Below are 24,071 nucleotides of genomic sequence, written 5' to 3'. Positions count from 1 at the left end.
TTTCATTCTCATTCCTTCTACATGTTAACATTACTGCTGTTTTATAGCACATATTTATAGCATATATTGTCATTTTATATTTTATAACAATATTGCATTAAATGAGAAATGAAAGTTACAAATAAAAAAATTAAGCCTGGTTCTTTAATCTTAATTTACTTGCTATGCCAAGATTTTTGTAGAGTAGAGATGGCAATTTTTACAGTGGAATATATCTCACCCAATATTAGTCTTTAAACATACTCTGAGTAAAATTTCTAGGCTTCCTCTAGAGTTAATGGAAAGGGATGAGCACACTCACCTGAGCCTTATTTTTTATATTTCTGTATTGTTATTTATAGAATAGAAGGAATTTGATTCCAAAATGGGCATTAGAAAATCATGGACCTGGACTGAGTTCTTAGTTTTATATACGATCAAATATGCTGACGCAGCTCCAAAATTTCAAATATGGTTATAAATTATGCAGCTATGCTCTGGTCTCTACTCTTTGGATATCAAAAAAAATTCTTATGGAATGAAATATAATCATTTCAAATTACACCATTAGAACACCTGCCAAATACATCTCCAGCTATTGGGTTCTTTTTTATGAAAACATATATTTTGCTATGTGTATTGCTGACTATACTTTAAAAGCAAAATATAATGGCTGAATTCTTATTTAAGCATAAAACTTATTTTGAATGGAGAAAGATAGAGATATGTGTTTTGTAAGTAGTAATGTGTAAAACTCAAATTGTGGCATGGGAAAATATTTTTTTCAATATAGAAGACGCCTTTCAATGTCTTCAGGGAAATTAAATTATTTTACTGACATCAAAAGAATGTAATTAGACACCTACGATGGCTAAACAAAATCATAGCAAGTAGAGGCTTCTTCACATTACATGAGGTAACTATACTCTCAGAAATGGTTTGGGCATTTCCTCTGACAGCTTATTTATGAAATTTGATTTGGACTAATTAAAATGTGTGATGAAAATAACATGTACATTTATTCCACATCAGAAAAATTAAAAAAATTAACAATTGATCTCTAAGTGTGGCCTTGCTACCATCAGCAGCTTTCTAGTATAAAAGGTGTTGCCTGTCTACTAAGAAGTGTACTGTTATTGAAAGCACAGATAAAAACACAGAAGAAAACCTCATATGGCTAACCCCTAAAAAAGCCTGATAGACAAGAATCTTCAGTAGAGAATTCAAGTAGAGAAGAAACTTAGGAACCAAAATTTGTTTATCTAAAATTTTAAGGCCTGAAATTTTGATTCCTTGGTTAACAGCTATAGTTCCCACCTTTGGCTTATTTGATCTTCTAAATAACCATCTTTCAGTGTCTTTTAATTTCTAGTTTGTGTCTAAATGTACCTTCATGCACAAATCCACTCTGTGAGTAGCTAGCCTGGAATGTGAGAGGCAGCAACTTCTCCTTACTACTCCCAAATATTTAAAGACAAGGACTATGTGTAAGACAAATTGTTTAGATGCCTAGCTTTTAAGTAACTGAAGTTACTTAAGACTGGCATTGCTTTAATATGGTTTGAAAACATACATCTTGTCTACAGCAATTACTTAACCAGCTAGCAACCACCACAGGTTAATAGAGATGCCTCTTTTCCTGTATTAGCATTAACTCTTCATTGCAGAGGTGATAAAATTTCTTCTGATACATGGTTATTTCCCCAAATTTTTTGAGGGGGAGTTTTTTTCCCAGTCTTTAAACTTCAGATGTTATTCCCTTTTTAAGTCTACAAGACACCAGAAGAATGCAAAACTTTCAGCATTTTCTGTTTCTGAAAATGGGTAGGAGACATTTAGAGAAAAATTATATATGGAGTAGTTGGATGTACATTCTTTCTCCCTGTCTTCCTCTCCTCCCCTCCCAAGGCATCTACTGGTAGGTAGGTAAGGGATTTTCATTTGGCTGACTCAAAGGCTTCTGATGGTGTAAAAATTATTTTTTCATGCATTACAAATCATTTTACTTAGTACTGTTTGAAGAGATTCAGAATTGAACCAATTCCTTGGTTTTGAAGGCTTTGAGAGCAATACAAAGATGTAGATCTGAATCTACTCTATACTAAAGACAATACACTCCTTATTTCACACAAGCAAGAGTAGTGGTTTATGTTTTTTCATGAAGTGGAGGAAAAGATATAAAAGGGCAGATGAAAAGAAGATCCATGTCATTAAACAGAAGGAGATAAAGTTAACCAAGATCCTTATGTCTATTTAGAAAGTGCTGAGGGTGTGCTTTGTGCATGCTGTGAAAAAAAACCCATATTTTCTTGCATTTTTCTTATGTCACATTGTAAAATTTCAGCTATAAATTATACCATCATCCCTTTCAGTTTACTTCCAGGGTACATAGAGAAAATACCTACTGACTTTAGACTTTGAATAGTAAAGCCAAAGCCTGGAGAATTAATGGCCACTATAGTAATGTATTACAGACAAAATCCTGCAAGATCATAGGCCAAGTCCTGCCAAATATCTTCATCTCAGCTGCCAGACCATGTAACAGGAAAAGTTTTATGCCTCAACTGTATGCAGCAAGTTCTGTCTGGATTATGCTAATATGGGAACACTTGCTTATCCCACTTTTAATACCAGCTCAAAATGAGATTGCTAGTGTGATTGGTTTTATGGGAGAGTCATAAGCCTACAGGCATATTACTGAGGTTGTTTATGGCAAGGAGTCACGAATTCAGACAAGAAATCAAAGGAATTCTCATCAGCATGAATATTTAAAGAAGTCACTTTAAGATGTATACATCATGTTGAAAAGGTCAGTATTATGAAAATAATTATCTTTAAGGTGTTAGCTTTCAGTGTTATCAAAAGGCATGCATGTTCAGACATTTTTCTCATCAATGAAAAAAAGACTGATCAGAAAGCCAAGCAAAAGTGACTGTTTGGAGAAGACAGTTGGGGTTTTTTGTTTTTAGATCCTGGAAATGAAATTCTTTAGTATCACAGAGAACTGAGTCTGTACCATCTGGGCCTTCATCATGTCAGCAGAAAACATTTGTGTGCATAACATTTAGTGCAAGGGAATATTGTATGTTCAATATCAGCCAGCCTGTGGCATCTAGGACATGGAAAATAGACTTCAGCCAAATTACATAAAGATTAAAGCACTGTCCTAGGACTTGAAAACCAAGTACTTTGTGTCAACAAAGTACTGCTCATCCTGCGTTACCCGAATTCCTCTGACATGGTATTAGTACAACGGTTGAATGATAATTTGTGACTCTATCACAGCTTGCTATTGGCAATGTACACAGATTTGAGTTTTTAAATGATTGTTTGACAAAACCCTACTGCACATGCAATGGTGATTTTATATTATAGAGAATAGTCTATCTACTATACAAAACAAAGAACAAGGGAAAGGTTGGTATAGGCATTCACATGTTTAAGGAACATGTGTTATTTTAGGAAATTACTCAGAATGACAAGAACTGGTGCTCTCATGAAGCTGATTCTAAAACATCCTAGAATTTCTAAGTATTTTTCTTTCTAAAAATTGAAACCTGAGGCATGGTCATAACCAACCCAATGGAATGGTAACATAATCCTCATTCTGACAGGTAGAGGGAATTACAAACAAAATTAAAAATAAATTCTTTTTAATTGTTGCAAACAATTAAACACAGTTTAATGATCTTATTGAAGAACAAGATTTAACAATTAAGCACAGTTGTAAATGATCTTATTGAAGAATTGGAATCATTCAGGCTGGATGGGACTGCTGGAGGTTCACCCTCCTGCTTAAAGCAGGATCAACTCTGTGATCAATTCAGACTGGGCTTCTCATATCTTCATCTAGTCAGACAAACCTCCAAGGACAGAGGTTACCTAACCTTTCCAGGCATTCTGTTCTAATCCTTGGTTAATGCCACAGTGATTTTTTTCCTTATGTAAAGGTGGCATCTCAATTTTCCCTTGTTTTTCTGTCATGCACATCAGTAGAGAGTCTGGCTTCATCTTGTTGATAACCTCTCCTTAGGTACTGGAAAGCTGCTATTAAGTCCCCACAAAGCCTTCTTGTCTTCATGCCAGGAAAGCCCTTATCTCAGCCTCTTCCTTCATCTGTCATTATGCTCCAGTAAATCACATTTACAATGTGCATATAGAACAGAAGAATAAAAGTAGAATATATATGTAATGATTTAAAGAGATCCTATCATAAAGGCAAAAAACACTTACAGCTAAATCAGAGAGTAGTAAGAACTTAGCACAAATGACATTTGGACACTACTTAAAAGCATTTTACTAGGTGCCGTCAAGCTTGTTATCAGTCCATTAGGAAGATGATGCTCATCAAAACCAAAGATATGGAACTAAACAAAAGGCCTCAGCATTTAGGGAGGAAATGAAGAAATTAACAAAAATACTTATAAGAAGTGGAAGATGTGAGAAGCTAATGCTACTGAACATCAAACAGAAACTAAGAAGTATGGAAAACTATTGGCAAAGATAACAGGGACAAAAAGAAGGTTTTGGTAGAAAGTATAAAGGTAAGTAATTATCTAATGTACAATAAGAAATAAAGGATTCATAATAAGTTATCACTCACTTTCTTAATAAGTAGGCACTGGAAAAAATTTGCTAATAAGACATTTAAGGGATCTCTGTGTTCAATAACTGTTGAATAAATAAGCAAAATGATCTGCATATTTACTGGCACATCCATCCAACTTTGATTAAAAGCAAAATATAAAGTACGTAATCCTAGACATTATTAACAAAATACTTGAAGGGGGTAATCTAATAAAAAACAGTCAGAAATTATTTATAAATAATGACAGTCATATATATACACAGATACTTCTCCTTATGAGCTAAAAGCATGCTTTGTAAAGGTGATGATGAGTTTTTTGTAGAAACCTATGATTAAGTGTGGCACTACATTTTCGTTAGGCAGATTAATGTGAGAGCAGTACCAAGAGTTCAGTTGCTTACAAATTACAGACCTGCAACTGCTGACATTTCCAATGAGGTCTTACATGAGCTTATTCTTAGTTCAACACTTTCAACATACTTTATCAATTATGCAGTGTGAAACTACCACTGGCAAAGCTGTAACCATGACAGTGGTAAACACTTAGGAAGACAAATCAATTCTACATAAGAATTTAAATCATTTAACAACCTGGATGCCATCAAAACATTTGTGTGAAGTACAACCAAGTATGAGGTTGTGCTTCTGGATGAAAAAGACAATGTGCTGGAGGTGTAAGAGGAGAACATAGTCACCCATTACAAAGACTTAAACTGATTCTATGCCACAATGAAAGCACATACTCAGAGTACTGAGCAGGCAGCTTTTTGGATACAAAAATCATGAAATTGGTTGCAAAAAGAAGCAAGATCATTTTATATCACACCCTTTGGCATTGTCTTATTGGAATACTGCAGCAAATTAGGGAATTAATAGTTCAAAGAGGAAGTTGAAAACTCAAAATTTGAGCAAAAGCCATGACAATTCTACTAATGTAGGTTTTATCTCCTGTTAGAGAAGAGAGAAAGATGATGTGACAGTACAGTCTTTCCTGAAGATAACCTCTTCATAATAAATAATAAATCTGTTCATGCTCTTCATTCCAAAAGCCAAAACAATATTTAAAAGCAAGAATGGAATAAAATAATACAGAAATGTCAGTATTGAAAATAATTTGCCAATGGAAAAATTTACAAAGATATTTTGTGGATCTTTTCTTCACTTGAAACTTTTAAATTGAGGTTGCGCGTGATAGAGAGACGCTGTAGCTCATCTCTAGCTTTTTGACTGGATGCAGTAACTGACTCAGGTAATCCTCACAATTTGTCATGTGGGACATGTTAAAGATGAGCAAAAAAGTCTTTCCTAGCCTCAAAATCAATTTAATATGGTGATTCAAGGTGACAGGCCCATATGGTCTATTCATTAAGATGAAGGTGTTGATCTGTGTTGTTTGTGGAAGGAGTGCTCTTTACTGTTCCATTGCCAATTATAGTAGCTTTTTATCATGTTTTGGTACCAGTTGCTAAATGCTAGAATAAACTTATCAAATAGCAAAGCTGTGAGTCCTGTGCCTGTTGCCTGTCAAGAAAGTCAGGGTGTGCCTTCTCTGTTACTGATAGTAGTTGCTTTATCAAGCAGACTGAAGTATGAATAGCTGATAGGGTTTTCTGGAGGTTAGATTTGGCACATACTGACTTGATTGCCGAAAACATAGTCTTGTGGACAAGTTTAGAACTATGATTTTGCTAAATGATTGAAAGAATAAATAATGTAGATTTTGAAGCTTCCCCTAAGATTTTTTTTAATGAAGTATGAGAATCTTTGTATTTTCTAGCTTGTTTGATTTTGAAAGATTACATCATCTTTTCTTATAATAATTCCTTGCAACTGAAATTTCCTATTCTCTAAGGGATAGTTAATTTTATTTTGTAAAGTGAATTCCTTAAAGTATTTGCATGGAAGGTGGCTGTTGCCTACCATTGTTTTGTAATGAGGTTAATTTTCTCTTCAAGTCAGATGGTGAGCTAAAAGCATAAAAAGCAGTACTTTTTGTTTTTAGTTTAAGTGAATGTAAAAACATGTGTGAATGAAATAAGAAAGAGAGTAATAGCAGATAAAGGTGAGAATCCAAAGAACACTTCTCACAGTGATAAAGTGGAATTTTACTAGTTACTTATTCCAGCAAATTTAAATAAGCTGAAAAAGTAAGAGGAAACACTGCTGAAGACCAGTTATAGTGACCAGTACACTCCATAGATTAAATGCCTGTTAAAATGTGGAATCTTTAAAATAAAAACCATATTTTTCTGTAAAGAATATACTCGTTCAATATGAAGTTGTCTTAAATATTAATCTTTGGTTATAATAAAATAATACCTTGCTGTGCTACAAACATTTTTTGTCTCTTACTGAACAAGGTCAGAGTTGTGCTAAATTTTCTAAGGTAACTTGGATTTCATTAAATATGGTATACCAACAATATTGGAAAACAGCAAACAAATATACTTCATAGCCTTAAACCATTTTGCTTTTTGTTGCAGTTTCTTAGTGTATGGATTGCCCTACTTTTTAAAAATTAAGCTCCTGTGTATTGGGTTGCATGGCCAGGTTTTGGTACTGGGAAGATACAGGGTTGGCTTCAGTGAGAATCTGGTAGAAGCTTCCCCCATGTCCAATGGAGACAATGACAGACAGCTCCAGCATGGGCACAAGGACAAGTGCATCAGCAATAGAGGTAGCACGTCTGGGATAACAGGTTTACAAAGGGGTAAAGCTTCTGGGAAACAGCAACTGGAGAGAGGAGTGAGAATATGTGAGAGAAAGAACCCTGCAGACACCAAGGTCAAGGAAGAAGAAGGGGTAGGTCCTCCTGCACTGCTTAGGGCAGGAGGGAGGTATTGCAAACTGGGAGTAAGGATAAGCCCAGGAAAAAGGGAGGGTGAGGAGAGAGTGTTTTAAGATTTGGGTTTATTTCTCATTACCCTATTCTGAATTTCTTGGTAAAAAATTAAGTTAATTTCCCCATGTTAAGCCTGTTTTGCCCATGACAGCAATGGGTGTGTAATCTCTCCCTGTTCTTATCTTGAGCCAGGAGCCTGTGGTTGTGATTTCTTTCCCCCACCCCACTGAAGAGGGGAGGGATAGAGGGGCGTTGGTGGGCACCTGGTGTCCAGCTGGGGTCAACCCAGCACAGTCTGCTGAGGAATCATGTATGATTATGTACTATTGTCAGTGAGCTGAAGTATGAGAGAATTTGATTATAGAAAACTGAAATAAAATTGAGGGCATCCAGAGAACTGATATGTTAAAAGCAGAAAGCATTTTAGGGCATAAGGATTTGTATTACATGAGTAATATTGCTAAATGAAAGCAAGGTTAGTGACATATACGTTATCTTGAAAATTATTTTATCTGTGTATATGATTAAGTGCTCCTAGGTGAATGTCCTGCTAATTCTGGGAATAGAAATCAATATTTGTGACCTAACACATGACCCTTGAAAGGGAAGGATGTTGCACAATGGATATATGTATGCAAAGAACTTTAATAATTTGTTATTTGCTGCTTTGTGTCTAGCACGTGAACTGAATGTACAATGATAAGAATGGCTGGCATTTGACTGTATGCTTAATGTATGGACAACAGCCTGTTAAGAAGGGCATGCTAAAAATGTGAAAGAAGGCAGTAACCACTGGAAGAGTTACAATGGGACTAAAAAAGTATTTGCCTGAGGAAACAGGACGTTTTAATCTTTGAATTCCAGTCACCTTATTTTGTGCTTTGATAACCAATACCAGTGTTATACTTGCTACCTCTGGAACACTCTATTTAAGAACGTCAATGTGATCACAAGGCCACTGAAGCACAATTAAAAGCAGGTTTGTTGTAGGTAAATTACTAACTGTCCCTTGTGATGCCTGAAGAACAGTGGAGTTCCTTGAGTGCCCAGATTGGTGAGTGTACACCTGCTGCATATAAATAAAAGTATCTGCCCATTTCTGAGACTTCTCAAAAGGTAAGTCCTCCATTCTCATGAAAGTGTTTTAATAAAACAATATTTTAAAATCTACTGTTGTCTCAGTTGCCTGAAACACATTCAATGTTGGTCGGAATTGTATGGATGTCTATGGATGTGCATATGATGATTTTGAAGTGGTTTAATACTTACTTCTCCATTTCAACACCAAAAAAAATCAATGCACTTCAAGCTGATGTGTTTAAACTCACTCCAGATATTCCATTCATGTGTCATACTCTTTGCACATTGGGGTTGGGTAATGAGTATTTCCATGTTTATTTTCTAAAATGACAGCAGTTCTTTTGTAGATAGTGTACAAACACTTCTCTTGAAGATAAGTTTCTCCAAGATTATAAATGTTTATTTTCTAGCCTAACTTCCTCCATACCAAATTAGTTCCAAATAAAAATGATTATCAAATATAAGATTTTTTTTCAGGCAGCATAATTTACTTAAGCTGAGTTGGTGAAGGTGCCTGCGCCCAATTAAAAATTATTTTCCTGTGAACTGCTACCTGCATAGTGTATGACTTTACAACAGACATTTTCTTTATAATTGCTCTCATCAGAATGGCATTCAGTGTAGCAAAAATAGATCAGACATATCGCTTTTTGCCAAGAAATTTTCTTGCTCTTTACCAAAAATAAAAGAAAGCATTGGCATTATATTATCAAATCACTTCCTCCATTTTTCAGTTCTTAGGATATTCACAGCTCAGGAAACTTCTGATATGTGCAATCCAATTCAGCAAATTCATTACACAGTTTCCCAAAAGAATCATTTATATGCCTGTTTAGATAAGCTTTTCGTGATTTTGTTTCTAAATTCCTATGCACTTGAAAAATAATAGTAATCCAAACAGTTGTAAATCTTCTAGTCAACTATAACCAAAACTAAGAACCTTACCAGTAATTCAGCTTAATAAAGTGTGTTGGAAATATGCTGTTCTTTTTAGGAGAGCATCACAGCAGCATCTGATATGTATTCTCATTAAACCATAGTTTTTTCTCCAACTGAAGTAATATGTCACCGCTGGTAAAATGACTATAAATAGCATCTGAAGAGCTAAGCATATTAGGTAAGTTACCGTATTGTATATTTTTGAATCAACAAGCAAGGTTTATCTAAATTAATATCTTCACTCAGTTGTTTATAACTTATCAGTTGTGGTCATTTGCAAGCTGCCTGTTTGTACCGTGTTTGCATGCAGAGAAATTTTGTTGCATCATATAAATTCTGAAAGCTCATTAAGCAGTGAAAAGCCATTCATTTAAGTGTTTGCATACAAAATGGGAACATAAGTACCATCCTCTTATAGGTATGCATTTTCATGAACTTTTAAATTCAATTTTGTATTGGTATATATGGGAACCAGTGCAATGCATATGTAGTAGTGTCTAGAAACTGCCTATTTGTGCATATTGCTACTGTACCTATTTAATTGCAACAAATGCTACCCTTCTGTGAGACTTTGTTTTCATTAGTTAGGTCCTGAAAAAGAAGACTTAATTAACTTCCAAAAGAAATGGGAAAAACTAAAACCACAGAACTTCATTTCACCATCTGAAACCTAGACCCTAAAATGGGTTAATGTGGCTTCTTTCCCATTTTCTTTCTTTTTCACTTTCTGCATTCTGTTTTCATGCACCCATGCCATGAGTATTTATTTCAATGGGATTTTCACACTAGAATGTCCTTTAGCAACTCTAGCTTGAGCCCTACTAATCAAAATCATTTTACCCAGAAGATAACATACAATGTGGGCTGGGTTTACCTTGGCTGGCTTCCAGACATCCACCTAATCACTATGTTACTCACCACACTCAACAGGATGAGGGAGAAAATAAGATAGAAAAGCTTATAGGTGAAGATAAAGATAGGAAGATCACTTGCCAATTATCATCCTGGGTTTAAAGGACTTGGGGAAAATTAATTTTTTGCCAATTAAAGTTGCAGTAGGAAGGTGAGATACAAAGACAAAAACTAGACCACCCTGCTCTTTTACCTCTTTTATACTTTATACACTCAGAGCAGTGTAAGGGGATGGAGAATGGGGGGTGCAGTCAGCTCATAACCATTCCTCTCTGCAGCTCCCTCCTCCTCATGCTTCTTCCCTTCTGCACCATGAATCTTCCTCAGGCTGCAGTCCTTCGCGATAAAACTTCTGCAGTGTGGACTCCTCTCTGCAGGCAAGTGTTCCTTCAGGGCAAATTTACCTGCTCTGATGTGGGGTCCTCAACAGGCTGCAGGGAAATACCTGTTCCACCATGGCTCTCTCAATTGGCAACAGGCAAATCTGCTCCAGCACCTGGGGCACCTCCTCCCACTCCATCTTCTCAGACCTTGAGATCTGCAGGATTGCTTCTCACACATGTATTTCCTCGGTCCTCACTGCCTATGAGGTATTTTGTTCTTTCTTAAATGTGTTTTCTCAGAAGTGCCACCAGCTTAGCTGAGAGGATCATCTGTGCCCTGGGGAGGGTTCATGTTGGACCTGGGTGGACCCAGCTGAGTCTGGCATGGGGCAACCCCCAGTTTTTCACACAGAAGTCACCTGCTGCATCTCCCTCATGGCCAACACCTTCAGACCTACATCCAATGCAAAGAGTACACTAAAAATATCTAATGAGCACAAATCATAAAAAGGGTCACTTGGCAACTTTGAAAAAATTTTATGTGTTCAATCAGAACTATCACTCTAATATTTAACATTTTATTTCTCTTGTAATATGATCTGCACTATATTTTCATGGATTTTAATTATGTTAAATGTTATTGAAATAAGGTTTCATTTGGTGATAATAATGCAAATGAATTTATGTTCTCTATGGGAAATATTAAATTGCCTCAGTTAAATGTGTCTGTAGTAACTTCGCACAGCATCCCACAGGAGCCAGAAGCAATGTAAGACGTGATGGCTACAAAGTCAATGGGGTTGACTTAATCTGTTTTCACCGAGACTATTATTAATTAAATGTTACTAATATTTTTGCAAGTTACAGAAATGACCTTAGGAAATGTCTGTTAATCCCTGCAGACACCATGACCGCAGTAACAACAGTCCTATTTTTCCCTTTTAAGAAAAAGAAATGGCAGACAGAATGGAAAAATGTATTAGCCTTTTCACCTTACAAATAATTTCTATATTCATATCCAGAGTCAACCTTTCCATTTTTGTTTGTATTTTTGTATGTATATGTGTCATTTAAATGATTCTTCTTCTATCTGATCAGAGTAATATCTGCATGAAAAGGTGTGGTTTGTTCTCATTGCCTCTTAGTGACATATGTAAGTCACAGGGGCTGGGGTTTTTTGTAGTATTATTAGATCTTAGTTTCTGGGAAAAAAAAGTAGCTGCCTGACTGTGCTTATAAATGCAAAATAATCATAAAATAATTATCTTTATTTGTCTTTCTCATTAGAAATATTCATTAAATATTTCAAATATGTTTTTCTCTCTTTTTTTAGCAGTTAGCTTTTGAGCTAATTTGGGTTCTTAAGGTACTGAAGAGTGTATTATAGGGCCAAACTAGACACCATCTGCTTTTTGTCTTCTTACCTGAAGAAACTCAGAAGTGGCAGTTTTTGCTGTAGAGCTGCATGAACTATTTAATTGACACAGACACTGATAAAGAAGTATAAAATATCAGTGCAATTGCTATATGACTTCTCATCAGAAATTAGAAACAATTCCCTGAAATTAGAGTTGCTTTCAGTTTATATATGAGTGCAAACATTCCAAAACTTCCAAGGAGAAGACACATATTATCATATACCAAACATGCCTTAGGCTCATATATAAGTGGGGTCCCCAAATGATGTTCCAAAGAATAAAGAGATAAAATTATTTAAAGCTGTCATTCTTGGGAGACTTTGAATAGAAAAAGGCACTGGGTCTTGTATTTTCAAGGCTAAAGGGAATATATATAAATTAGAACTAAAAACATTCTAAGAACGTTCACATGAAATTATCAAAGAATGAGAAAATATTCAGTATGTGGAAATCCAACCTCTATATAGTTGCTTAGCTACAAATAATGTTAGGGTTCTATCACAAATTCAACAGCTGAGGTTTTCAGTTTATTAAGCAAAGTTAGAACACTGACTATAGGTTAACACCAGGAGGAGAGATTCTAGAAATATCATATGTACTTTTTGCCACCACTGTGGCCAACTGAAGAAACTTCTTCATCATTAATATTTTTAACTCAAATATAATTTAATAGAAAACTAAGGAAAATCTTTTTCTAAATTCATGTGATCCAGTTCAGCACTAAATTACTCTGAAGTGTCCTATGGCCACGTCATACAAGTTGGACCATGAAGCACTTTTTCTGGTTTCACAGTCAATAGAGCTATAAAGGTCACTTTAGAAATTATGTCATTTCAAACAAGATTCTTCAGAAAATCAGGTGATAATGTACTTTGTGGACAGGATCATGCATCTAGTTCAGTATTTCTAGGTAACGTTTTTCTCTTAAATAGGCAACACTGATAATAATGGGAACTCAGATTTATTCAGAGAAATATACAGTATTTTTATTATCAGACAGAAATAATTACAAATTAGAAAATATGTAATGAAACATTTGTTTTATTAAAGGTAATAAGCATTTATTTACAAGGGTGGCAGAAACCCTACCCTGCTCTTCCTGAGAATTCTGTAGCTTACATAGGTTACAAAAAATAGTGGCAAATATTAAGGTCCTCTGAGGCATGGAGATAACGCATTCAAAAATATATCACAATAAAAGTGTCAATTGTTATCTGCTTCCTGGTTTTATCTTTGTGGAGCCAATGATATAAGACTGTATGACTTTATTGCAAAGGTATTCAAAGCATTTCGACCAGAAGCAGGTAAAACAGCCTTGTATATGAGTAGAAGTAATAGAGATAATTGAGGTAAACTTCATTTTTTGCATTCATATTGGTCATGTTATGATGAGAAGCTTACTTGAAAATTGAGAAGAATAAGATCATGCTTTGCTTGAAAATAAATTTAATAAACTTCAGATGCCAAAGAATGATGGGTAGGTCTTGGGCACTTTTGATGAGAAAAAACCAAACCATTGAAATAAAGCTGAAAGGGAGAAATAATTTCTGAGGGAAAATTGTAGCAAGGGTAAACATATTAGTATCCAGTTGCTGGGGTCCCTCCCCCCTGCCATGTAGCCCTGGGAGAGGGGCCCTGGGGGGGAGACACGGGCTTTCCCTGCCCCTGGTCAGCCTCATTCCCCATTGGTTGGTTTGTGTTCCCCTGCACGGGGCAAGGACCCTTGGGTCCCGTGATTGAGCAGTTCCTGGGCAGATCCTCAGCCATGAGGCTGGAGAAATAAACATCACTGAAAATATCTACCAAGATTCGGTTGATATATTTCCTTTCCACGGGCCTCCTCGTCTGATACACGTGTTGCAGTATCCCCACTGTAACATCCAGTCTTGTTTAATTCACCATTCGCATGAAGAGCAGGTATATAGTTTCCAGAAACTAGTTGAATTAATTTTTTTTTGTGCTTTATAGGAATGAAAATATATGAATGTAATGTAATGTTTGGATTGCTGTATACTCCTACTAATGATTTTAATGTATTTAGTGGAAAAATAGGTAACTCTTCCCATATTCTTTTCATTTTTATGAAAATACCTGTGTATTTTTGTTAAAATGAAGGGTGTGTAGGTAATCTGGCAATTCTTGCCATTTCTGTCTCTTCCTAATTTTCTGAATCAAGGCACAAACCAACAATTTGCTTTTACCATTCACTTATTGTGCCAAATTTCCATTTATTTTCTTTATTGGTAACTGTGAATAGTAAAACTATGAAAAATCAGACAAGTGAAAAGACTGACACTTTAAAGACAAACCTGTATTTAAATCTGCAGCTAGGTCAATAGCAACACAGTTCACAGGTATCTTCATAAGGATTATTACATCCGAAGGCTGTCTTAGATTGGCCTTTCCTAACTAATAGTTCAAATAACCCAAGTTTACAGGGAGAACTATAACTACCTGTTTCCTGGAAGTTCTGGTAGCAGAACTAGCATTCACAAAGAACTGATTTAAAGTTTGTGTAAGTAAGTGTTTCTGGACTCAGAATACCCAAGCTAATATCTCCAGAAAGGAGGCCGTGCATTGCCACAAACTATGTTTCATGAAATAAATTAGTGTAGCTGTGTTTCTATCCAAAGTAAAATTTCTGAGTGGCTTTGCTGTATTCAGTCTCAGCATTCATATGTAAAGCGCACTGTGGGTGAACCCCATTGAAATTGTTTTCTGTCTAATAAGAATAATCTTCTTAAGAAGTATCTGAAATACTTGTTAGACAGAATTGTTATCTAAATATTTTTATCAGATCATTGTATTAAGTTATTTATATGACTGCAATACATGCTGAAGAGATGCAGCTGGGGAAATGGGCACGGGGCTATATGCAACCACGGTATATCAGAGGTGATATTTTATACTGCATAGCTAGTAAGGGTCAGAAAAGAACAAAAATAGAGACTAAAATGCTGACAGCTTTGAGTCTTCTTCCTTCTCCCTGTCACCAGAAAATCCTTATGTGCTGTCACATTCTGAAAGTTGTCCCCACTCTATTAGCTGTGCCTCTCTGGTCCAGCTAAAGTTACCCATCTTCTTTGTCTAAAAATTTCAAAGCTTTTATTTCCACTGCAACATTTTGCCTGAAGGTAATGCATTAGATTTGCAGCATGCTGAGGTTTCCCTCATGTTCCAGTATGGTTGTTGCCTTTCTTCGCAGCAGCAGCCCATGTTTATAACTGAGCAGTTCAGTTTGTTTGCCCAACTCTCTTTGCATTCCTGGGACTTACAACTCACTGCAATATTAGTTCTTGTTGCCAGGGCACTTTGTATAACACTTGACTCTATTTTAATATACACCTATTTTTGGAGCAGTGCAATGAACAGAGCTTTGCCTTAGTCGTTTATTTTGCCCAGACATTTATTTGGAAGATATTAGTTCTGTTAGGGTATCCACAGATGACAGATTTCTCCATTCATCCATAGTAGACCAAATATGGCCAAGACCAGATGCTCATGGCTTAAATGTGAGCACAGAAAGACTTATACTCTGTGTGTTAAATTAGTCCCAGATAATCTGCACTGATAATACGTGTTCTCAGTTTCCTTCTTTTACGCTATGTTCAGTTGCCTGTCTGTGAGAACAAATTGGCTGTAAGCTACCACTAGTCAGTAGAGTACTCTGGTGCCACAGTGTACCAGCTCTGAGCTAATATGCCTAATTAGCTAATATTCACCAGTAAAAAATGGTGTTGCTCTGAAGGGATAACACAAAGCTTCTAATTCTGTACTGTGCACTTGTATAACCAATATACTAATATTTGCCTTCAGCTGAACTGTCTGATCTCTTCTGCACATGCTATGCAGTCTCAAGTGAGGCTGCCCCAGGCTCTTTTGAGCAGAAGGTAATGAAATCTCTGGCTTCTTTTCCATGTATTACATTGGCTGACAAATACAGTCTCTGTATGCAGGCCGCCTGGGCTGTAGGCTGAGGTTGTCTTTCCCAGCTGTGTGGTTTAAGTCTCAGACAGACATTCCCACCAGGGGAAAAAGCAACCAAACACCATCACCAGTAAAACAAACTTTTCTTCTGTATTCTCCTAGGAGTGTTTTGTGTTGCCAGTATTTGAACAAGGTTTGGTTTTAAATCTCAACTGAAGTGAGGTACCTGATTGTAGAAGGCAAAGCAGTCCATAAAAATGTGAATTGTGTGTCTTAAATCCACTGAGTGACAACAAAACAGTAGCATGGAGCGAATGACAACTTTGTGGAAAGACTAATTAATATTCATTAAAAAACAAAGTCAAATTACAGGTGAGTGAGGCAGTACTGGGAAGTTAATCTGTATTTTCACACCATTATACAATGCCCAGATATGCTTCTTCAGATTTTATACAAATAGCACAACAAAAATTTCCAGCATTCACCACTCTTAAATTTACTTTAATCACACAGTCAGTAATTCCTGCTTCACTTTCTTTCTCCTACTTTTTCCTTGTCTAGTTTTCTCCCTATTTTCTTGGATACAAACTAGTATGTTAAAATACTTTCCAAAAAATGGAATACTTCTTCTTATCAAGAGCAGTAATTTACTGCACAGTTATATCCAGCTTTTTCTGTTGTTTAGTTCTTATCTCTGGTAGACTTAATTCAGTGCATTTCTGCAGCTGCATAGACTGGTATTAAAAGGAAATGCAAAAATTAATATATAAGGAACCTCTGAGGCCAATTTTTCCCTAGGAGATCAAGGGAGGTATGGGGATGGAAAAGGGGTTGGTTCATCCATAAGGGATGTATCCTTCTGTGTTTTTCTGTACATCAGTCTTTCTTATATTACCTTACTGGAAAAATAATTTTCAATTGTAAGTAATAACTTCTGGTGTCCATATCATAGATGTGAATGAGAACATAATATCTGAACAGAAGCTCAGGAAGGCATTATCCTCAAAAAGTGACAGAACCAAAAATATTTCTAGGCACATGAACATGGTCAATATCATCAAACTGTTCCTCCAACAGCTATGCAAAGAGAACAGTATTTTCTCTCCTTAAGCCCACTGCTCCATCTTGTACAATGATGTTGGGAACGTTCACTATTCCTTCCTTTCAACGAGTGCATCTAATAATGGACTTCCATGTAGATGTGTTGAAAGTCATTCCTGAACCTAGGGAAGGAATATGCTGCTTTGCACAGTTATTTTCTTAAATGAAACATAATTGTTAGCACTAAGCCTTCCAACAGCTTTGGAATGTATATTGTCACTACATCTCTCTCTCTAGGGAGAGATGGGAAGATGTGCAATACCACAAAAACAATAAGCATGAAAGCAAAAAGTACAGTTAACCAATATAACTTTCAAATAGATTTATGTTCATCTAAACATATTTTATTTGAGTATCTGAGACAACTATCCTAAATGTAGACCAAGCAGTGGCATATTCTACTATTATACTCAATACTCCAACAAAGGTTTTGGCAGCAGATAACTCTCACTTTATCCATCTTTGCATGTGGTAATACACCCAAAGCATTTAATTCGTCAGCATAATGACAATTCCTGTATTCCCTGAATGCCTAGAGGAAAAGGTTTAACTGCAACATTGTTTCTGGCTAAGGGGCAGTCATCTAAAAAGCTTGAAATTTAAGCCTCCTGTTAGTTTCACAATATCTGGGAGGTCTGGTACAGTATGTTCTGGCAAAAGCCCTGCTTAAATCTGTGGCCAGTGTCTCCCAGGCTATGATCAAACAGAGAGCATGCACAAATTGTTTTATTTAGGTTCTACAGCAAGGTATCAAAGAACTGAGGTAACCTGACAACTGATCATTTTGAGAAAATAGATTTAAAATTAAAAGTGTGAAATCAGCTGGGCTCTGCAAACTCTCAGGACTTCAGTCCTTTCTTAATACTGCAGCACCGAAGATGAGCTGGTCAGAAGAGGATACTGTGATATGTAAAAAGGAACAGAATCCTACAGTTTGCTTTCCTCTTTTCTAATGCATTTCAAGGGTTATTGGTATAGAAAGTCCATAAACCTCCGACAGAGGTATGATTAAGAAGTAAAACGCAACGTGCAATGACCTACCTAGCCTTGGTGGAGCAATTTGAAATCCAAAGTAGGTCACAAGTCAATTCATTTTGTAGACTTGACCTTGTACTCAGTGGATATTTAATCCCATCACAAAACCACTGGATAATGTTATAAATACCAATTTTGAAACAGCCCTTTTGGGACAATATCTTTATCTTGGCAACTGGTTTCCGCTGAAAAGATCCCAAGACTTAGAATGAAAACTTTTCAAAAATATTATTCTTCTCCTACATCATGTGCACTTGTATATTGATAGGCCAACAGCTGGATATTTAAATTGTATTAATTTCTTAGATATCTGAAAACTTATACAGAAAATGTGACTAGAAATACAATCAGGGCATGAAAACTATACCTTTCAACTCTACAGCTCCTTATCAGTTGAAGCCGTCATTGTTATATTTTTTTGTTTCTTCTACTTTTTTTTCTTTTTTTCCTTCCTGTTATGGTCACTGCACTGTCATGCTACTGAGGTTTAGCAGCTAAATAGCCCATGTATGTGAAAAGCATTAGAAAGAAGTCCACTATGAAGACTTCACACCAAATGGAAGAAGTACCTGTAGTGAAGGATAGAATCTCTCCATTAAACTTTGTATTTATGATCAAATATGATCAAATCAAGAATATTGAGATCTGGAGTTATTCCAATGATGAACTTGTTCCTTTTCCTTAATTTGTGTTGTTCTTACTGAGAAGAAGAAAAAAAAAAACAAAACCAAACAAACCCCCATGTGCTTTGAACTGAATTAACTGTAACTGAAATTCCTGGCAGCTTTAAAGACAAATAGAGTCAGACAGGCAGTGCTTTGAACCAGCAAAGCATTCCATATTGAACTTCTTTGTTTTCTTTTACATGTATTTTCTTTTGTTTCTATTTTTAAAAATAAAATGTTGGAGGATGGCAGTTTGGCATTGGGGTGTGGTTTGTTTGGGGTTTTTTTCCCTCTACAAACGAATGTAGATTGGAAATTAAGTGTGAGGTTAGGCTCTTTAATGCAATACCTAGAAAAGTCAACCCCCAAATTTTAAAGCTCTTCATAGTTGTTCTGTTAACAGCAAGACAGTGCACATGAGATGCCTGGAGTAACAGATTAGTTACAAAACAAATTAGTGTTGCTGCCTGTTCTGAGCTTCCCCTCCCCCACCCCGAGACAAACCAGGACTTGCCTCTGTCATGTGCTCTGAAACTCTTTGTTCCAAGCGCGGGCAAAACTGAATGTAACTCAAACTCTTTAGCAGTGTCTGATTGGTTGGTCACCCCAGGTCCGCCCCCAGTCCTCCCCTTTCCCCTTCTCCCAATAAAAGAAAGGACCAAGGCAGGGCCCACCGTCTTTGGCTTTGCAACTCTTTCTGCGAACATCTGTGTGCTTCTGTTTCTTTTGAAAGCTTCTAATTGCGGGAAATTAGGCAAGCTGGGAGCTATATTTCTCCCTCTTTGCTTCTGCTCGTGGTATTAGATTTGCAGCTACTATTTTGCTGCTTTTAGAGCTACTGAAATGCTGGATTGCCCGTGCTACCTCTCTAGGCTGCCCAAGGCTTTCTAAGGCATTAAACTACTAGCCTAGCCGGTAAAAAGCTGTAAGTATAGCTCCTCAAATTAGTTAAATTTTTCAAGTTTTCCACTGAAACTATGGAACTGATTTTACCTTACCTTATTGAAGACCAAGGAATGCCTCAATGCTAGTGACTTGAGAAGCAACCTGGGCCTGTGGCAGGATCAGCCAGAGTCTTTTGACTATTGTGGCAACTTAGGAGCCTGTGGACCACGAGGACCCATTTTAGCACTTCTCTGTGGGGACTAGGGACCCCAACAAACTTGAGCTCCAAAAGGCTGAATAAGTTTCACCAAGAATTTATACAGGGGAGGAAAGGAGACCCACACATACCAGGAACTTCTGTGAGAAGGAGGAAAGAAGTTATGAGGAGGGTAGGTTAAAAAAAAAGTTAGATAAGTTTAAGTATTTGACTATTCAAAGCAGTTCGGTACTTTCCATCAGATGCAGGAAATCAAGTAATGAATTTTAATGAAGAAAAAAGTGCCTTCAGCAGATAATATTGCTTGTGTATTAATAATATACTTTATGCTTTAGCTTCAGGCCTATAAATATTTTGCTTGACTGTTGTTACTGTTAGTTTCCACTTTATCCATCATCTATTTTCTCCATCTATTTGTTTTAATAAAATTTGAATAACAATTGTAATTTAGCGATGATTTATCTTTGATAATTTAGATATCTAAAAGTTAAGTATAAAATTAGACTTACATAGTTGCTCAGGCTTTCCCTGTAACTGGCAGAGATAAACAGACACCTTCAAATAATGACTCAACTCCTTCATAACATATTTACTAGGCAGTTGGAATTAATTAAATCTATATTTTCTCTTGCTCTCTCTCTTCACTGCAGAGGGAGTATGGATAATGACTACACACCTCTTGTCCATCTTTCAGACAGCGGAAACTAGGTAAAGCTAATTCTAATTCTGCTGCATGGCTTGAGTAATCCCCCACACAGTGCAGTCCTGAGCTAGTTGATGTCTCCAGTAGTTATTACAACCTAAATAAAAGCAATGTATTTAGCAATATTTTAACTGGAGTAGAGTGAGAAATGTCTCTATTTTGTCTGCTTCTGGGTAAGTATTTCACATAAGACCCCATGTTAATGCGGAGACAACTAATAAAATAATAACTCCGATCCCAATATGTTACATTATGTTTAATTCATTTAATTATGTTTACATTAAGGAAATGTGATCCTAAACCGTACAATTTTTTACATATTTAGCCAATACCTACCATTTTTAATGGAAATATCTTTTATGGTGTAATTTAGAATTAAACATTGAAATAGAAAGGCATTACTTTATGTAGCCAAACATTTTTGCAGTTAAATTCTACTTTGTCCTTATGAGAGGCTCTAGTGCTTGTTCTTAAGATAAAAATGTGTATTGTGACAAGGCATCTGCAGAACAGAGATGTGGAAAGATGCGCTAGATTGCAAAAATATTTATTCACTAGGTAAATGAGCTGAAAAACTGGTTTTGTATCCCTTGTCTGGGTAAAGAGCAGACAAAAATCTGTTATCACAACGCTGTCTACACTTACTGTCTTTTTCTTCAAGGTTCAATAAATGTTTCAGATAATAAGTCACCTAATTCACTTTAAAACAGTTACAAATTCTGATAATCTAACCAATGTCAAATCGGTGAAAAGAAATAAGGACGAACTCTAGACTATGGAAATACAGTAGCTCAACAGTGGTGTTCCCTCTGATGTCTATGGGTGTAAGCTCAGCAGGGATCAATAGCAATTTTCTGTTGGAATAAATTGGTGGTTCCTGGTTGCCTTTAGGGCAAATTCCTATACTAACTTCTTTTGCAAGACTTTGCACAAGACTTGTGGGAAAAAAAAGTGACACATTTTATCACACCATATGATATAACCAAAAATCGGGCAAGGTTGAGAGTGCATGATGGATGAAATAAAAACTTCTGGGTTTTCTGTCTAACGAGACATTACATCATATGATATCCTGCACATCTATTAAATAGGCTTTTCTTGGCTTCTTTGTCCATCTCTAGGCTATGACCTTAAGAAGATAACTCCAGTGTCATCCGTCTCTGAACTTAATAAAAAGATCATGTTTGTCTAAGACCTAACATAATGTACAGCACAACACTTTAACTGTACCCTTTACGAAGGAGTAACTACAGAACTCCTGGTTGCCCTTCCAGATACTCCATGAGCACTTCCACAGTTGCTGGTATTTTCAGAAACTTTGCGAGTTTCATCAAGTTCTTTCAAAGTATCAGAAAGTCATAGGCCAAAGAGGTTTATTGAATGATATACAGGAAAATGTAATAATACACTGAGAACATTAATAGGCTGCTGTACTTCAAAGACTGTTTTAGGATTTTCTCTTTAACACCAGGAGAACGAAAGATGTGGCTAGCTTATTGGTGGATCAAAAGTTAATCACGAGCCAGCAGTGCCCTTGCAACCAGGAGGGCCAATGGTATCCTGGGGTGCACTGGGAAGACTGTGGCCAGCAGGTTGAGGGAGGTGATTCTGCCCCTCTACCCCACTCTAGTGAGGCCAGTCCTAGTGCTGTGTCCAGTTCTGGGCTCCTCAGGACAAGAAAGAAAAGGAGCTACTGGAGAGGGTCCAGTGGTGGGGCACAAAGGTGATTAAGAGACTGGAGCATCTCTCTTACAAGAAGAAATTGAGGGTGTTGGGTCTACTTGGCCTGGAGACGACTGAGAGGGGATCTTGTCAATACATATAAATATTTGAAAGGCAGGCGCCAAGAGAATGGTGCCAGACTGTTTCTGGTGGTGCTCAGTGATATGGTGAGGAGCAATGGCCTTAAACTAAACCACCAAAAGATTCACCTCAATGTGAGGAAGAACTTCTTTACATTGAGGTGGCAGAGCACTGAACAGACTGCCCAAGGAGGTTGTGGAGTTTCCCTCTCTGGAGATGATCAAACCCAGATGGACACATTCCTGTTTCACCTGCTCAGTGTCACCCTGCCTTGACAGGGGGGTTGGACTGGATGACCTCCAGAGGTCCCTTAGAACCCTAAAAATTCTGTGATTCTGTATTTCTGTGAAACTACTTTATAAAACCCACATAACAGGATTCTGTTATGTGGATACTTTGCTTTGCATTTGCTAAAGACAATAGTAATTTTTTGCCAATATTGAACAAGTTAAAGAAAAGACACAGCCGTGACAATGGATTTCCAGATTATCTCTATGCATGAGGTACTGCAATGCCGGAACATCACAGAATTACAGAATGCTTTGAGTTAGAAGAGACTTTTAGAGATCATCTAGTGTCTGCCATGGGCAAGGACACTTCCCACCAGACCAGGTTGCTCAAAACCCCATCCAACCTGGCTTTAAGCACTTACAAGCACAGAGAATCCACAACTTCTCAGGGCAATTTGTTCCAGTGTCTCAACCATCTCACAGTAAAAGTCTTCCTTATATCCAATCTAAATATACCCCCTTTCAGTTTAAAACAATTGTCCCTTGTCCTGTCACTACATGCCTTGGTAAAATTATCTCTCCATCTTTCTAATAAGCCACCTTTTGTATACTGAAAGAATGCAACAAGGTCTTCCCAGAACCTTCTCTTCTCTAGGAGAAACAACCTTAACTCTCTCAGCCTGTCTTCAGAGGAGAGATGCTCCAGCCATTTGATTATTTTTGTGGCATCCTTCTGGAGCTACACTAATAGAGGCCATGTGCTTCTTGTACTGCAGACCCCAGAGCTGGATGCAACACTCCAGGCAGTGTCACCAGAGTGGAGTAGAGGGGCAGAATCAGGTACCTTGATCTGCTGCCCACGCAGCTTTTGATGAAGCCCAGAATGCAGCTGCCATTCTGCTTCAAGGTCATGTTGCCAGCTCATGTACAATTTTTCAATCAACCAGTAGCCCCAAGCCCTTTTCAGGGCTACTCTCAGCCAGTTCATCACCCAGTCTGTACAGATACTGGGAATTATGCAACCCATTTGCAGGACCTTGCACTTGGCCTTGTGGAACCTCATGAGGTTTGCATGGGTCCATGTCTCGAGACTGTCAAAGTCACCCTTCTCTTCTCTGAAGCATATCAACTGCACCACTCATATTGATATAATCTGAAAACTGGCTGAGGATGTACCCAATACCCCCATCTGTCACTAATAAAGGCCTATCATCATTATTAATAAAGATTTATTGTCTCTTGGTGAATGCAATTCTGGAGATATAATTATGTATCAAGTTTTCTGTGGAAAATCATGTCAGCTTCCATACTGTCTGTAATCACAGTCTCATGATACCCATGATATTTTGTGGACCTATTCTAGGCACGGATAACTTAGGCAGCTGGTCCTTGAGGACAGCAGCTTTCCTGGGACACAGCTCATT

The 24,071-nt window shown here is 36.9% G+C and overlaps 1 protein-coding gene across 1 annotated transcript in view; it reads right to left on the bottom strand.

The window, feature by feature from the left end:
* The window catches only part of KITLG (KIT ligand), a 136,584-nt gene extending 113,041 nt beyond the window's left edge, over positions 1-23,543 (bottom strand). Inside the window, exon 1 of the mRNA XM_017743902.1 lies at positions 23,492-23,543. Coding sequence (XP_017599391.1) covers positions 23,492-23,543 — 52 coding nt within the window. The remainder of the gene's footprint in view (positions 1-23,491) is intronic.
* Positions 23,544-24,071: the final 528 nt, after the last annotated feature.

Source organism: Corvus brachyrhynchos, unplaced genomic scaffold, assembly GCF_000691975.1.
Source record: "Corvus brachyrhynchos isolate BGI_N302 unplaced genomic scaffold, ASM69197v1 scaffold9, whole genome shotgun sequence".
In the NCBI taxonomy this organism is placed as follows: domain Eukaryota; kingdom Metazoa; phylum Chordata; class Aves; order Passeriformes; family Corvidae; genus Corvus; species Corvus brachyrhynchos.
This window is presented reverse-complemented; position numbering and strand designations above follow the sequence as displayed.